This window comes from Hypanus sabinus, chromosome 7, assembly GCF_030144855.1.
Source record: "Hypanus sabinus isolate sHypSab1 chromosome 7, sHypSab1.hap1, whole genome shotgun sequence".
NCBI lineage: Eukaryota > Metazoa > Chordata > Chondrichthyes > Myliobatiformes > Dasyatidae > Hypanus > Hypanus sabinus.
Genome location: NC_082712.1, coordinates 32,088,954 through 32,105,592, shown reverse-complemented (window position 1 = coordinate 32,105,592; position 16,639 = coordinate 32,088,954). Strand labels below are relative to the sequence as shown.

General features: G+C 39.0%; 1 protein-coding gene across 2 annotated transcripts in view; it reads left to right on the top strand.

Annotated features, from left to right (window-relative positions):
* LOC132396655 (sorbin and SH3 domain-containing protein 2-like) overlaps positions 1–16,639 on the top strand; it is a 289,151-nt gene that overhangs the window by 170,136 nt on the left and 102,376 nt on the right. For both annotated transcript variants that reach the window (XM_059974390.1, XM_059974389.1), the window contains 2 exons: positions 1,580–1,766; positions 7,752–7,866. In XM_059974390.1, the coding sequence (XP_059830373.1) occupies positions 1,580–1,766; positions 7,752–7,866 (302 nt within the window). The remainder of the gene's footprint in view (positions 1–1,579; positions 1,767–7,751; positions 7,867–16,639) is intronic.

Genomic DNA, 16,639 nt, shown 5'->3' with positions numbered 1-16,639 from the left:
AACTACAGAACCTGGGCCGCTGTACCTCTCTTTGCAGTTGGACCCTTGACTTCCTACTGAAAGACCACAATCTGTGCAGATTGGTAATAATATCTCCTCCTCGCTGATACTCAACACTGGTACACCTCAGGAATGTGTGCTTAGCCCATTGCTCTACTGTCTCCAATCCCATGACTGTGGTTAGGTATAGCTCAAATGCCATCTATAAATTTGCTGATGCTACAACCATTGTTGGTAGAATCTCAGATGGAGACAGGAGCAAGATATACCAGTTAATTGAGTGGTGTTGTAGCAACAACATTGTACGCAATGTCAGTAATACCAGAGAGATGATTGTGAACTTCAGGAAGGGTAAGGCGAGGGAACACGAACCAATTTTCATAGAGGGATCAGAAGTGGAGACCATGAAATTTCAAGTTCTCGAGTGTCATGATCACTGAAAATCTAATCTGGTACCAACCTGTCGAAGCAGCTATAAAGAAGGCAAGACAGTGGCTATATTTCATTAGCAATTTGAGGAGATTTGATTTGTCACCTAAAACTCTCAAACTTCTACAGTTGTACTGTGGAGAGCATTTGGACATCACTGTCTGGTATGGGTGGGGGATACTGCACAGGATTGAAAGAAGCTACAAAAAGTTGTAAAATTGATCAGCTCCATTTGGGTACTAGCCTCTGTAGTATCCAAGACATCATCAAGGAGCGGTGCATCAGAAAGGTGGCGTCCATTAGTAAGCACCCCCATCACCCAAGCTTGCCCTCCTCTTATTGTTACCATCAGGAAGGAAGTAGAGCTTGAAGGCATACACAGCAATTCAGGAACAGCTTCTTCCCATCTGCCATCCAACTGCTAAATGGACACTACCTCACTTGATTACCTCACTCATGAACACTACCTCACTTTTTAATATTATTTCTGTTTCTGCACTATTTTCAATTTAACTATTTAATATACACATATACTTACTGTAATTGATTTATTTATTCTTTTTTCTATATATCATGTATTGTATTCTACTGCTGCCACTAAGTTAACAAATTTCACGACATTATGCCAGTGAAATTAAACCTGATTCTGATTTTGTGTGTGTGTGTAAAATGAGTAGTGCAAAAAGAGAACAAAACTAGTGAGGTGATGTTCACAGGTTGGTTCATTGGCCATTCAAAAATCTGATGGCGAAGGGAAAGAAGGTATTCCTAAAGTTGGTGAAACTGGCAGAGTTGAATGTGCATGCATTACTGCACTGTGCCTTTACCATGTATAGCAGAAAGCTGATTTCTGTCATTGCTTATTACATTGCTGTAAGTTGTAACAGTCCTTCATCATCCTTCTCTTCCACAGTAACAACTTCAGAAGTACAAGGACCCCCCATTTAATGACATTATTCCATTGGTTTAGTGAATTCAGACTAGAAACAGCCAGAAATTTTTTGACCAATATCTTTGGAGGTGTATCAGGATACAAATTGTTTTTTTAGTCTGTGTGCCCATTTGTAGATTATTTACAAAACTTATTCTGGATAGACATATTATTATCTGCTGAAGATGAAAATAATCTTCTTTCATTGTTTTACACCAGATCATTACAGCTCATTCACCTCTGTTCAGGCGCATCCTCCTCCCAAGACACATACTTACAGACCTTTAACAAAGAGCATCTCAGACAATGGTGTCGAATTCTACAAGGAGTCTGCTCCTTTACCGCCACCTCCACCTGTTCCCCCACCTTCACAACCAAGATTTCGAGAAGCAGGTTTCGCTGAAAAGTATGTATTTAAAAAGCTGTCGTACATTCCAAATTATTTGAAGAATGATAGATAAATTATACAAGAGATCATTGACTTGAAAAATTAATTAAGAAGCTTGTTATTTGCTGCAATGGTTTTCTGATGTCATTTACCAGTATCAAGTTTCCAATATTTAAGTTACCATAATCTGGTTGAAATTTAAAATGAGTTCATTCAGTGGAGTGGAGTGGAACAGAGTCATGATGGAACAAATCTGTTACAAGAATGTCAGCATCTTCTGTAGATTTTCCTTGCTTTTTAACTGGGGCGGAAGTGAAATTGAGCATATGCATCCAGAGAGAAAAACGCATTGAAGCTTCTTTGGGTGGTTGGTGAAAGTCAGTTTCTAGAAGCACAAGAAGTTCCCCATCTGTTAGGAATGATGAGCCTCCTTGACATATGTATGTTGAGAGCAGCCGTGTAGGATAGGGTAGGCAAGTGAACTGGTGGGAGTGCAAATCCCTAATTGAATAGCATAAGACTGCTGGCATTTCTATTTGATCAGAGTAGTGAAGAACAAGGACTGGAATGGATTATGGAAAAGACTCCTGCTCTTTCTAGTCCAGGGAGAGCAGGTGAGAGAGTGCCCCCTGGCCCCCCAAGTTCATGATCAAATAATCAACTCTTAACAGAACTGTATTTGCCTTTTTAGCTTGATTTCTGCCTTTGACATTGAAGCTACTGGCATAGGTTACTCCTTCTGTATTGTAGCTGCCAGAAATATGGTGGGTGGAGAAATGATTCCTCATTTAACCTCTTGTCCACCCCTTAAAGAGGATTAGCTGAAACCAAGGCTTGAAACTCAACTTATGTTGTCACTTACAAAAACTGTTTTCTGGTGGTCTCCTGTATTGGCATCACACCAAAGTTGTAACAACTTCAATTGCTCCATCTGACCATATTGGTGACACTGGAAAGTGCTATATTCCCAGATCTCTCTCATGGGAAAGGCACGTAATCAAACATTTAGAACTTTACCTCTCACTGGCTCTCAAAATACAGAATGCAGAAGAATTTAAGATTCAAGTTTTTTTATCAGGTATATATTGAAACATAGTGATAGTTAAATGCATAATTGTGTTAACAAAAAACACAAAGAAGGGTGTGCTGCAGGCAGCCTGCAAGTGTCACCATGCATTCCAGCACCAGCACAGCATATCAGCAGTTCAAGCAGCATCTGTGGGGGCAGAAGTTCTAGCCAACATTTCAGGTCAAGAACCTGCATCGAGACTGAGGGGGAAGAACAAAGATTGTCAAAATATGGCAGCAGTGCTTGATGGGTGAGAAGGAGGCTGGTAAGTAATATTGAAACACAATGTGAAAAGGTATGCAAAGGGAGAATTTAAAAAAAAACTCAATCTAAAGGTGAATATGTGAGGAGAAAAATAGAGTGTGTGGGTTATCTGAAATTGTAAAATTCACATCATATCGTTAGACTGTATGATACCCAAATGGGATAGCAGATGTTCCAATTTGCATGGGAGTGGGAAGAAGAATTAAAATGATATGCAGTTGGACCTTCAACGTGGCTTTTGCTGACAAAATGCAGGCGATCTGCGAAGTGCTTAACTTGTCTATGCTTTGATTAACTAACATAGAAGAAGCCATATTGTGGGCATTGAATGCAGTAGGCCACTTTTAATCCTTGTCAGAAGGGATTAGTAGCTTTTATTTATAACATGATTATGAAGATACAGCCAGAAATATCGGATAGAATTAGACAAGAATGGGAAAAAGAACTTCGATGTAATATATCAACAGATAAATGGGAAAAAATTTTACAAATGGTTAATTCCTCCTCTATTTGTGCTAAACATGCTTTAATACAATTTAAAATTGTACATAGAGCTTATATGTCTAAAGATAAGCTTGCCCGATTTTATTCGCATATTAATCCTCAATGTGACAGATGTCACTTAGAAGTGGCTTCATTGACTCACATGTTTTGGACATGTCCCACTTTACATAACTATTGGAAGGACATTTTTGATGTCATTTCCTCAGTATGGAATATTGATTTACAACCCCATTTTATTACTGCAATTTTCGGTATACCAAATGAAGATGGCAATCAGCTTTCCCCTTCAATCAGATGAATGATTGCCTTTGTAACATTAATTGCCAGAAGGTCTATATTACAAAATTGGAAAGAAGTAAATCCTCCTACTACATTTCAGTGGTTCTCCCAAACTATTTCTTATCTGAGTTTGGAAAAAATCAGAAGCACTATCTTTGATTCTTCAATTAAATTTGAAGAAACCTGGGGACCATTTATTCGACACTTTCATATGAATTAATTTGGCCTATTTCAGATCCTTTTCTCTACTTATACTTGTTCAGGTATGGAGTTCCGGAGTTCTTTTCTTGACACCTTTATATATTTATAAAGTGCTATTATTGCCCATGTTAGTTTTAGTTTAGTATTTTTTTTCAATATATATTTTTTCTCATATATAATTTCAATTTTTTTTTTCTTTTTTCGATGATTATTTTTGTTTTTTTTTTCATATATATTTATATAGACTTGATTGATTTATGTACCTTTTGTTGATGGATGTTTTAATAGGATATTATTATCCTATTACTAATGTAATCTCAAGTTTATTGAATCTGTAATCTATTCATTATTATGTGTTGTTTTTTTTTATATATGAAATTTAATAAAAAGATTGAAAAAGAAAGAAAGAAAGAAAGAAAGAATGCAGTAGGCCAAGTTAGAAGAGGTGCAAGTGAACATCAGTTTCAATTAAAAGGGTTCTTTAGTTCACTGGTAAGGTGAAGGGGATGAGTGTTACACCTCCTGTGATTGCAAGGAATGGGTGGGGAGGTTTGAGTAGACCAGGGAGTTCAAAAGAGAATGGTCCCTGTAGAAAGGAGGGAAGAGAAGGGAGAGGAAAGAGACTTGTGGTGGGATCGTATTGGAGCAGGTGGAAATGGTCAAGGATGATGTGTTTGTTGCAGAGGCTGGTGGGTGAAATCTGGGGATCAGGGAAAGGTGACATCCTACCTCTCTTCTGTCTATAAGGAATGGAGGAAGTGTTGGTGAGGGCTTATGTGTTGTCAACTAATAAGGTTCTTGGTTGGCTTATCATTAGTTGTCAATATTGATGGACCCCTCACATAAATTTCCTTCAGTTCCCACATGTCTGCTCTCACCCCTTCTCCACAGGCATCTTCAATGTGATCCCACCATGACACATGTTTTCACTACATGTTTCAGCTTTCTCTAGAGAACAGATGGGGAAGGGATAATGGAACTAGGTAAGGAAGGCAATGGGTTAAGGGATGATCTCCTCAGTAACTTTCAATTCCCTGGACCATGGGTGTTCAGTCCCTATACACTTCTGTCCCCCATAAGTAAAGCCTCAAAGCCCTAGTCTTCTTTCCTGACAATCCCTCCCAATGGCCACCCTCCTCCATCTAGCAGAACTGGTCCTCACCCTGAACAATTTTACCTTCAGCTTCACCCACTTTCTCTAAACTTGAGGGGTAGTCATGGACACTCGCATGGGCCCAAGCTATGTCTGCCTCCAGCTATATAGAAAAATCTATATTTGAAGCCTTTCCTGGATGTACCACCCAACTCTTCCTCTGCTTCACTGATGACTGCGTTGGCACTGCTTCGTGCACCCAATCTGAGCTTGTCAATTTTATCAACTTTGTCTCTAACCCACCTTGGTCCATTTCTGACACCTCCCACGCCTTTCTTGATCCTTCTGTCTCCATCAACCGACATCTTTTATAAACCTACTGATTTCCATGGTTATCTTGACTATATCTGTTCCTACCCTATCTCCTGTAAAAATGCTATTCCCTTTTCTTAGTTTCTTTGCCTCCACCGCATCTGTTCCCAGGATGCAACTTTCCATTCCTTCTTTAAAGAACAGGATTTCTCTCACTCTACTATTGATGCTGCCCTCTCCTGCATCTTCTCAATTTCTCGTAATCTGCACTCACCCTATCTTCCCGCTGCCATAATTATGATGAGCCCATCTTGTACTTTCCTATCACCCCACCAGCCTCACCATCTAACACACTGTCCTCCATAATTTCCACCATCTCCAAACGGACCGTACCACTAAACATATCTTTACCTCCTCCCTTCCCCCTTCGCTTTCCACAGGGATTGTTCTCTCTGTGATTCCCTTGTTCATTCATCCCTCCTGGCACTTATCCCTGCAGAATGGCCTAAGTGCTACACCTTCCCTTACACCTCCTCCCTCACTTACATTCAGGGCCCCAAGCAGTTGTTCCAGGTGAGGCAAAACATCACCTGCGAACCTATTGGGGTCATCTTTTGCGTCTGGCACTCCCAGTGTGGCCTCCCATCATAAACGAGGGGACCACTTCATTGAGCACCTCTGCACCATCCCAGTGGCCAAACATTTTAATTCTGCTTCCCAATCCTGTTCCAATGTGTCAATCCATGGCCTCCTTTTGTGCCAAGATGAGGCCATCCTCGGGGTGGAGGAGCAACACCTTATATTTCGCCTGGATTCCTTCCAACCTGATGACATGAATATCAGTTTCTCCCTCTGGTGAACAAAGTTTCTCCCCCCACCCAGTTCCCCACTGTGACCTTTCACTTCTTCCCACCTACCTATTATTTTTTCCTGGGTCCTTTCCTCCTTCCCTTTCCTGTATTGTCCACTCTCCCCTCCTATCTTGTATTGTCCAGCTCTTGACTATTCCCACCCACCTGTCTTCACCTATCACCTTCCAGCTCACCTGTTTACCTCCCCACCCCCCCAATTTTTTATTCTGATTTTTTTCCCCCTTCTTTCTTTGTCCTGAAGAAGGGTCTTGACCCAAAGTGTTGACTGTTGATTCTTTCCCATGGATACAGCCTGACCTGCTGAGTTACTCTAGTGTTCTGTGTAGCAAAAGAATAGCAAGTGCAAGGGTATTCTTTGTGACTGTCTGGTCCACCCATTCCTTCCCTGTTCAGTACGATCATAGTGTGTGTAACACTTGCTCCTTCACCTTCTCCCTCACCAATCATGGACCTATATAATCTTTCTGGATGAAGCAAAGGTACATCTGAAGCTCTTCTGACCTGATCATTTGGTGCTCACAGTGTGGCCTCCTCTGCATTCAAGAAGCCAAGCATTAACGAGGTCACTGCTTTGCAGAGTGCTTATGCTCTGTCCAAACGTCCATCTCAAATTTCCAGTTGCAGGTCATTTTAACTCTACTATCCACTTGCACACAAACCCATCCACTTGCCAACTCACCAGGCTCTGTCTCTGTCTCTCTCTCTCTGTCTCCCTGTCTCTCGCTTTCTCTCTCTGTCTCTGTTTCTCTCTCTCTCTCTCTCTCTCTCTCCCTCCCCGTCCCTCTCTCCTCCCATCCTCCCACACGCTATCAATCAATGAATATTTTGTGTGACTCAATACTGCATTTACATTTGATTGTTTTTTTTTTCATTTTAACCCCATTTAGGGATATTGCTACAGCCCTTGACCAGTCAGGATCTAACCATGACATCACACCAGCATTATGATGCTGTCAAGATGTCAGCAAAATATCTTCGCTTTTCAAATTTCTCTGAAATCATTTAATTTCATTGCAGGTTACGATGTACTTCCTCCATAATTATTACTGATTAATTTCTTCAGTCATGTTATTTAATGAAATGCACCTCTTTTCCTGCCATGATTTGGTTAGGTTCTTATTTTCTCTCATGCATGCATTCATGGAACACTAACTTAACGCTGGAGTCTTTTTTATCTGCCACTGGGATATTGGCATTTGTGGACTTAATCTCAGCCAGAAGGTGTTCCAACTATATTAGCAATATATTATTTCGATTTCAACCATGTGAGTACTTTGCATGTCTGTAAAATGTATTGAGTACTTGTTAAGGTCTGAGAGACTCAGACCCTTTCCTATGCAGGTTAGTTGTGAATAATGTTACCAGTAACAAAGTGCATATAAAATTATGGATTTTTCCTTAATTTGTAGGAATGACTGGGATCCTCCTGATAGGAAAGTTGATACACGCAAATACCGTGCTGAGCCTAGAAGCATTTTTGAATATGAGCCTGGAAAGTCATCTATCCTGGAGCATGAGCGGCCGGTAAGATCCTTGTTTCAGAACAAATTTCTCTTGTTCCATAGTACAGGTATTTTTGCTGCAATGAAGCAAACTGTTGAATGGTAAACTGTTTGAAGATTTTTTACATACAAAAATTACATACCACAAGTCTGGGGAGGTGGACAGGAAGGAAGTCCCTCTCTCAAAAGCCAAACTACCTTTCCATTTGATCGTGGGATATTACTGAATTGAAAAGGGCTTTCAGGCCAGTTCATTCCAGGTACATTCCACTCTCTGTGTTTAAAAACAATTGCCTCACACCTCCTCTCACCTTAAAACTATGCACACTTGTTTCCACTCTGGGAAAATGGCTCTCTCCTGTCTATGATTCAGATAATTTTATTAATTTCTATCAAGTGACCCCTCAGCCTATTATACTCCAAAGAAAGCATTCCAAGTTTATTCAATCTCTCTTTGTAGTTAATACCCTCTAATCCAGAGAAAATGTTTATGAATGTCTTCTACATCCTTTCCAAATTTGACTACACCTGCACACAATACTCCAGATGTGACCTAACCAACTGTTTTATAGCTACAGCATGACTCCCCAATGTTTATATTCAGTATCCCAATCACTGAAGACAAACATGCCATTTGCCTTCTTTACCTATCCACATGTTGGCACTTTCAGGGAACTATGCACTCCTAATCCAAGATTTCTATGTGCATCAATGTTCCTGAGAGTCCTGCCGTGTACTATGTATTTCTCTCTTGCATTTGACCACCCAAAATGCAGCATCTCACACTTTTCTGGATACAACTCAACTGCTATTTTGTCTGTCCAAATTTTCCACTAATCCAACTGCTACCATCCAGGAAGCAGTACTGCAGTATAATAGCCAGAACCAACAGGCTCCGGGACAGCTTCTTCCACCAGGCCATCAGACTGATGAACTCACACTGATCTGAGTGTACTCTATATAACATTGACTATTCTATTTATTATAAATTACTATCATTGCACATTTAGACAGAGATGTAACGTAAAGATTTTTACTCCTCATGTATGTGAAGGACGTAAGAAATAAAGTCAATTCAATTCAACTAGTCTTCTGACAACCTTCCATATGATCCATAATTCTACCAATTATGCCTTCTGCAAACTTACCAATCAGGCCACCTAATTTTTTTATCCAAATTATTACAAACACCAGAGGACATTGATTCCTTTATCACTATGAGGATACTTACTATATAACCCTGTGATTGCCCCTTTCTCATTCTTGAGTTCTATTCATATGACCACTGGATGAGCCCTCCAAGACATATTCCCCTAGTGTAGAGATGACATGGTTCCTTATCTGTGATGCAAATCCCTCACCTCTTTTACCTTCCTTGTCATGTCATGTATTCCAGAAATAATTAGGGAGAATTAAAATCTGGTCTCTTGCATTGCTTACTGCTTTCTGTAAATGAATGCAGGAAATTGCCGCTCATTTATATATGCATGTCAGTGAAACGATATGCCCATCGAAGCTGCAAGCAATAAATATGACTTGTGAAGGGCCAAAGTTGTGCACAATGAGAATATATGTGAGACCATATGCTGCAGCATTGGGTGATAAGTATTTGAACAGATATCAGACATTCAGCATGGGAGTACTAATTTAGAATGATACCTAGCAAAAGTAGCCATGGTGAGATAATAGATGTAGTTGACCATACAATGCTTTGGAGGACTATTATGAGCACTGATCCTCTAAGCTGTGCATGTGATCTTTGTTGCCGCATAACTATCCATTCTAAATGTTCGTAGTATGCATATTTTTAAAAATCTCATTTAAAGTGTTGCCCAGTTTTCTGTGTTGTATACTAAATCGGGTTTAATGATATAACCATAGTGTTTTCCACTGTAGATACAGTGACTGAGTTTTCCAGATGCCTAAAGGATCATTCCTTCTGCACTTTATTTGATATCAAAATTTGTATAAAAAGAGTGTATTTCAGATACAGCTGCAGGAGGAAGAGGAGTTCTAGGTGGTAACACACAAACTGCTGGAGGAACTCAGCTGGTCAGGCAGCATCTATAGAAAGGTATTAAATAGTCAACATTTTGGACCAAGACCCTTTATCAGGATAGTTGTGTGGTAGAGTTTTCAGAAGGCCAAGTGGTGTGAGCTGAAGTTGCTGCAACAAACATCAGTTATAGGAGCTGTGGTGCAGTTATATAATAATACATTTCATTATGTAAGTAATCCAGTTCATTATTATTAGGACATTCCCATTTTTTGCAGGATATATAGTGATAAAAGACACATTACTGTTACCAGACTGATTGGGCTGCTTTGTCCTGTAACTAAAGTATTGTGGTGCTTAGTTCTGCAGGTATAAGCTGAAATATAGGATTAGTGAACAAGCTTGAATTATAGATGTACTTTTTAATGTCGTAATTTTCTTCTCAACCTAGTAGTCAGGTTTTTTTTTATTTAATTAAGTCCTGTGAGATTCAATATATCATTTTCAGTTTACTGAAGAATATTTTCTTCAGTTTGTTATTTCAGAATTAGAATAACATTCTGCAGTGAAAAGGGCTCTGAAGTCAGAATAAGACTGAATTGGAGATTTCAGAGATCTTAATTATTCCTCACAGTGCCAGTGTCTTTCTTATCAATTCTGAATCTTTACCCTATTTGTCCAGAATTTTAACTGAATATGAGAGCTTTTGTGCCTACTACTGTTGTGAAACCAAAGCTTCTTCCCTTTTCTATTGTGATTCATGCTGATTTTTTTCTGTATAATGGCCATTCTGTGATTCCACATCTGTGCAGCTCATAAACCTGACATACATTTGGGCTCTGAAGATGGCTAAATTATATAATGGGAGACATGGAGCAGAATTAGGCCATTCAGCCCATTGAGTCCACTCCGCCATTTCATTATGGCTGATCCTGGATCTCATTCAGCCCCATACACCTGCCCTCTCATCATATCCCTTGAGATGACTTGAGCAATCAGGAATCTATCAACTTCCACTTTGAATATGCCCATGGATTTGGCCTCCACCACAGTCTGGCAGAGCATTCTATGGATTCAACACTCTTTGGCTAAAAAAAAGTCCTTGATACTTCTGTTCTAAAAGGTCACCACTCAATTTTGAGGCTGTACCCTCTGGTGTTGGATACCTCGACCATAGAAAACATATCCTCTCCATATCCACCTTACTTAGTCCTTTCAACATTTGGTAGGTTTCAATGAGATCCCCATGCAGGCAGGAATAGATCGGAATGGGGGTGGGGGGGTGGCAGATCAATGGAGCAATACCTTATGGCCCGCCTAGGTAGCCTCCTACCTGCCGGCATGAACATCCAACTCACAGACCTCCATTGATACCCCCGCCCCCCAACCTTACCCCCATCCCTATCTATTATTTTAGTCTGGTTCTCTTTCTCTTTTCCCCCCTCACTATAATCTCCCCCCAGCCCTACCTTTCTTTCTCTTTTATTTCCCATAATTCTCCAACTTCCCCCCCGCCCATTTCCCTCCAGCCTAACAATTCCCAGTTCTCTACTTCATCCCTCCCCCCACTTCTTATCCCCCCTTGACCATCCCATGTTACTTCACTCCCGATGAAGGGTTTCGGCCCAAAACGTCGTCACTACCTCCTCCCATAGATGCTGTCTGGCCTGCTGAGTTCTGCCAGCATTTTGTGTTTTTATTTTATTATTTTTTTTAAGGCGTTACAAAATTGGGTTGTACGTGGCATGTACAAGTATGACGGTGTAGCACTGATCTAACATGGTGAGTGATTCTTTGCAGTGTAACACACTTAAGGAGCATCTTGGTCCAGTATTTTTACATAATTTATGGTATGATGAACCAGTGCTAATTGATGCATTTAATCTACCAAAACCTATTTATTAAAAATTCCTATTAAAACATACCTACAAAATGAACTGTGGTACTAAACCATTGCCCTGGAGCAAGAGTTGCTCTTTGCTTTTCCATCTCAAATACTTTACACGTTTCCTTGTCAGGGTTAAAATTAAAAACAGTTCTGAAAGATGTTTGAAACAGAAACTGGTAGTTAGTAATTGCATTATTATCATTTTCTTCCTTCACAGTTATTAAGATGCAGGCAGAAAATAAGATTTCAAAATGGCACCAAAACCAAATAACATTTGAGAAAATAGCTTATCATTATTTTAGAAATAATGACTTGAGAAGTCTTTGTCAGCATGGTCCTCCAGAACAGAATTGCTGTGTTGTTGCTTAGCTGTATATGTATCATGTGTGCTATCTATAAAGCATGAAATATTATATTTATTTTAAAATTGTATACATGGCGGATGTATCATCAACAAAGAACGAATGTTGGATATGTCATGAGAATGAAAATGAGTGAAATCAGGTTGATCGGTTAGTTAACCATTAACAGTCTTGTTGGAGTAACTCAGCTGGTTGACCAGCAGTTATGGGGAGGAAGGAGGAATTCACAATGTTTTGGGTCAAAACCCTGCATCATGATTATCCTGGTACAAAATGTGAACAGTTTCTCTTCTTCCACAGATGCTGTTTGACCTGTGGACTTTGTCCAGCAGATTATTTGCTCTCTAGATTCCAGCATCTGTAGTCTCTTGTGTCTCCATGATTAATTTGCTAAATGCACCTTCTACGTGAATCACGGCATAAAACTATTTATAGTAGGGCTCTGGTATGATTGAGGATTTCATTTTAATAACCATCATACCATAAGTTTATCATGTTTGTTCATCAGATGTGATGCTTATCTGGCACTGACGTGTGAACAACAGCAGGAGGGTGCTGCAGTGCATGTTGTACATGCTGCTTAATAACCTGATATTATAGCAAAATTACTGAGGAAATGATGCACTTTCTTCCTAAAACAGAACAAGGCATCTAACCTTAATTTAAATAAGCACCAATACGTCTATGTGCAACATCAAAGCTGCAAAAAAACATAAATTTCTGAACCATCCAAGGGAGCTTGCAGAGATTATATCACACAAACGTAGGCAATGAGAAAACCTGAGGCAGAATAATGCAGCACAGACGCAGATTTTTCTTTTTACCAGTGCTCTTTTTTTTAAGGAGATGGCAGTTCCCACTGCATAACCTCTGCAATGGCACAGTTACGCATTCTGCCTAACACATTCTCTTTGGTTTCTCATGTTTCAATAAGATGACAATGGCAAATATGACAGATCATTATTTTGCTGATTTTTTTTCTCCTCTGGTTTTTATCCTTTTTGAAAGTTATTAGTCTCGAGAAAGTAGATTGCAACTATCCAAGCACATAGAAAAGTGCCATCTGCACAATCGGATTTATTTACATTTGAATCTTAGAAATTGAAGGAAGAGAGTACGTTTGAGACAGAGAAATGCAGTGATCCCAGATGTCCCTGCTGTTAAGATCACAACTTCTGCAATAGTGCAGTGTTACCCAATCTTCTTTGTTCCTCATATTTCAATAAGATTGTCTCTCATTTTTTCAACTTCAGTGAATTGAAATCCAAACCTGGTTGACCTTGTCGGACAATCCCTCCATACTTTAGTCATCCTATTGAACTTCCTTAGAACTATCTCCATTGGAAATAATGTATTTCCTTCAATATGTAGGTCAAAATTGTTGATGATTCGATGTAGTCTCAGTGTTTTTCACAAATGTGGAGAAGCTTCCCAGTTTTTTTTATACACCTACTGCCCTGAAATAAAGTTCAGTATCCAACTGGTCTTCTCTGTCACTTACTGCACGTGTACATGCTTTCTGTGTTTCATGTACAAATCCCTCTCAATTCCAGACTCTCAGATCCTTTTGTACTGCAGATTTCAATAATTTGTTCACATTTTATACAATATCCTTCACTTCCAAAATGAACAATTTCTAAAGTCGAACAAAACACTGGCCAAAAGACTGATGATCAACATTAGTACTTACTAATGTTATAATTTACTAGATTTCTCAGACAAAATATTTCTGATATTATGCTGCAATTTCTAAGCTGTTTTACTTGTTCGTGGTGGTGACTTCCAGTAACTAATCTATTACCAAAGTCAAGCTATTTGGTCTTTAGCTTTCTACTCTTTTTGCCTATTTTAAATATTGATATTATATGACACTCTTTTCAGTCCATGGGAAGGATGCAAGATGACAGCCAGCTATTATGTATGGAAGCAAATGGCTCTCAGAGCACAGCTCACATTTCTTTGAACACAGTAGCTGAATGCCTTCAGGGCAAGCAGTCTGATCCATTGTCTGCATCTGCTTTGATGCATTCAATGGTAACAACAGAGTTGTATTATTAGTAATCTAGCATTACTTCATTAGGGAGGACATACGACAAACAGCTATGTAAAACTCTGAATACTCAGCAAGTCCAAAAAACACAAAATCAATGAAAGACCACACCCAACAGGACAGATAAGTACCCAATGTTCAAAAGACAATGAATTGTGCAAATACAAAAGAGAAAATAAATAAATTGATAGATAAGCAATTAATATTGAGAACATGAGATGAAGAATCCTTGACCGTGATTCCATAGGTTGTGGGAACAACTCAGTGATGGGGCGAGTGAAGTTATCCCCTCTGGTTCAAGAGACTGATGGTTGAGGAGTAATAACTGTTCCTGAACCTAGTGGTATGGATCCTGAGGCTCCTGTACCATCTTCCTGATGGCAGCAGCAAGAAGTGAGCATGACGTGTGGTAGGAGTCCTTAATGATGAATGCTACTTTCCTACTCAATGGTGTTGCCAGTTTTTTTTCCTGCTACTCTCAGTTGCATTTGCTATCTTGGCTGTAGGTTACCTGTTTTAAAATTTTTGGTCTGATTTCATCTGGACAGGGTCAGTTAGTTCATTTGATTTGGATTTGCTATATCACCAGTTAATTCTAAGCAAATATTTGTATCAAGTTTGTCTTAAAGTGAATCCAATATTGTATGGACGTATTGTATGGCAGTGGGTCATGCTTGAGCATTCTCTTGTTTTGCAGATGAGTGCTTCTTAAAAATCTTAAATGATTTAGGTAAATCAATTCAATTGAACAATAACTATTCACCAAAATTAAGTTCAAACAAAAACATAATTTAGAAATGGAAAGTAGAGCTGGAAATTGCCAGGTCAAAGTCAAGTTTGTTGTTTACATGTAGAGTAACACATACAAAATACCAGAGGAACTCAGCAGGTCAGGCAGCATTTATGGAAAGGAGTGAAACCCTTCATCAGGATTGGTGAGGAAAGGGAATGCACAAGTGCTTCTCTGCATAGGTACAATGAAAAACTGCAGCAGCATCATTAGTACATAGCATTAGAAACTCATCATTCACAACAAAAAAACATGAATTAAGTATAAATTATACAAGAAACTACACAATTGGAACAAAAAAGATAAAATCCATTGTAATGCTAAATGATCAAAGTACTCATGGTGTTGTTTTATGAAGTGGTGATCAGAGTTGTACAGGTTGATTGAAGAACCAGATAATTGAAGGGCTTTGACCATGTGTGCATCAATTGAAATCATCTGCTATAAATTTACAATAGAGAATTAATACACACCTTTAACTGTATAGTTACAACGATTGCTGATCTTGAGGGAAATCACGAGATAGCCATTTCAACAAAATAAGGCAGAAAGTTAAGCAAATAATTTAGATGCACAAGTAGGCAAGGCCTGGAAGAATACATGGTCCTAATGCAAGCACATAGGATTAGTGCAGGTGAGTAAAAAAGTCAGCATGGACATGGAGGGACAAGGATCTTGTTTCTGTGCTATACAATTCTATGACTCAATAAGCATTTAAACAGAAGGATTTATTGGTTAGATAATTTCTTCGATAATCAGCTTGGAATGAGCCCAAGCTGAGCAGAGAGACTAAAATTCAGTTGTTTGTGGATTCACTTGATTTGTGGTTTCCATTATCGTAGAAGAATGCATCTCCATCTCAGCAAGTAAATCTACAGGCCATTTTCTAGAAATAATGTCCATCTGTATTTCAGAGGAGAATGAAACTGTGTATATTACTCATAATTCATTCATTCCTCTGGAAAAATTAGCAATGAAATTATCTCTAATGCAGATGAAAAGCTCTTATTACCCACATCAACAACCTTAAAAATGATCACGTCTTTGGCAACTGCAAAGAATTGCCTCTAAATATACTCATGCAAAAATGTAGTATGTTGTGAGTTGCTGTGAGTAACTTGTATCTAAAGTATTCTCTGTGTGATTGCTCTTCAAGAACAGTAATCGTTGCAGTCAGTCTGTGGTGATCCCTGAGTTTGGGATGGTAACACTATTGAAACCTAGATGGTGCACCAATGAATGAACTTACTACTAGTAGCAGTTATCTGACATAGGCTGATGTTTCTTATTCTTATTTCTTATTCTTATTCTTATTTTAAATGCTCGGTCATGGATGCATGTTACCTGCATAAGGTATGCTTAATATCTTTTGAATGCCAATGCAGACGTGAAGATGTTTGCAAAAGGCTGCTTCTCTTTCTTTTAACACTCTACAAAATGGAAAATCGGTGTCACACCTGTAACTATCAGTGAAGAGGAATTCAATTAAAAAAATGGAAGAGTACATTTGTACAATGGATCCAGAAAATAACCTGCTCCAAGATAAGATGAAGCAATTGTAAAGAAGAATGCCCTTGTATCTCTCAATAAAGGGCTGAATGCTTATACTTTAGAGTTGGATATTGTTATCCATACATCATTGGAATAAGGAGGATTGCCTGGATGTTTTGATCACCATTGATTTATTGCAAGGTGATTTCTATGTATAG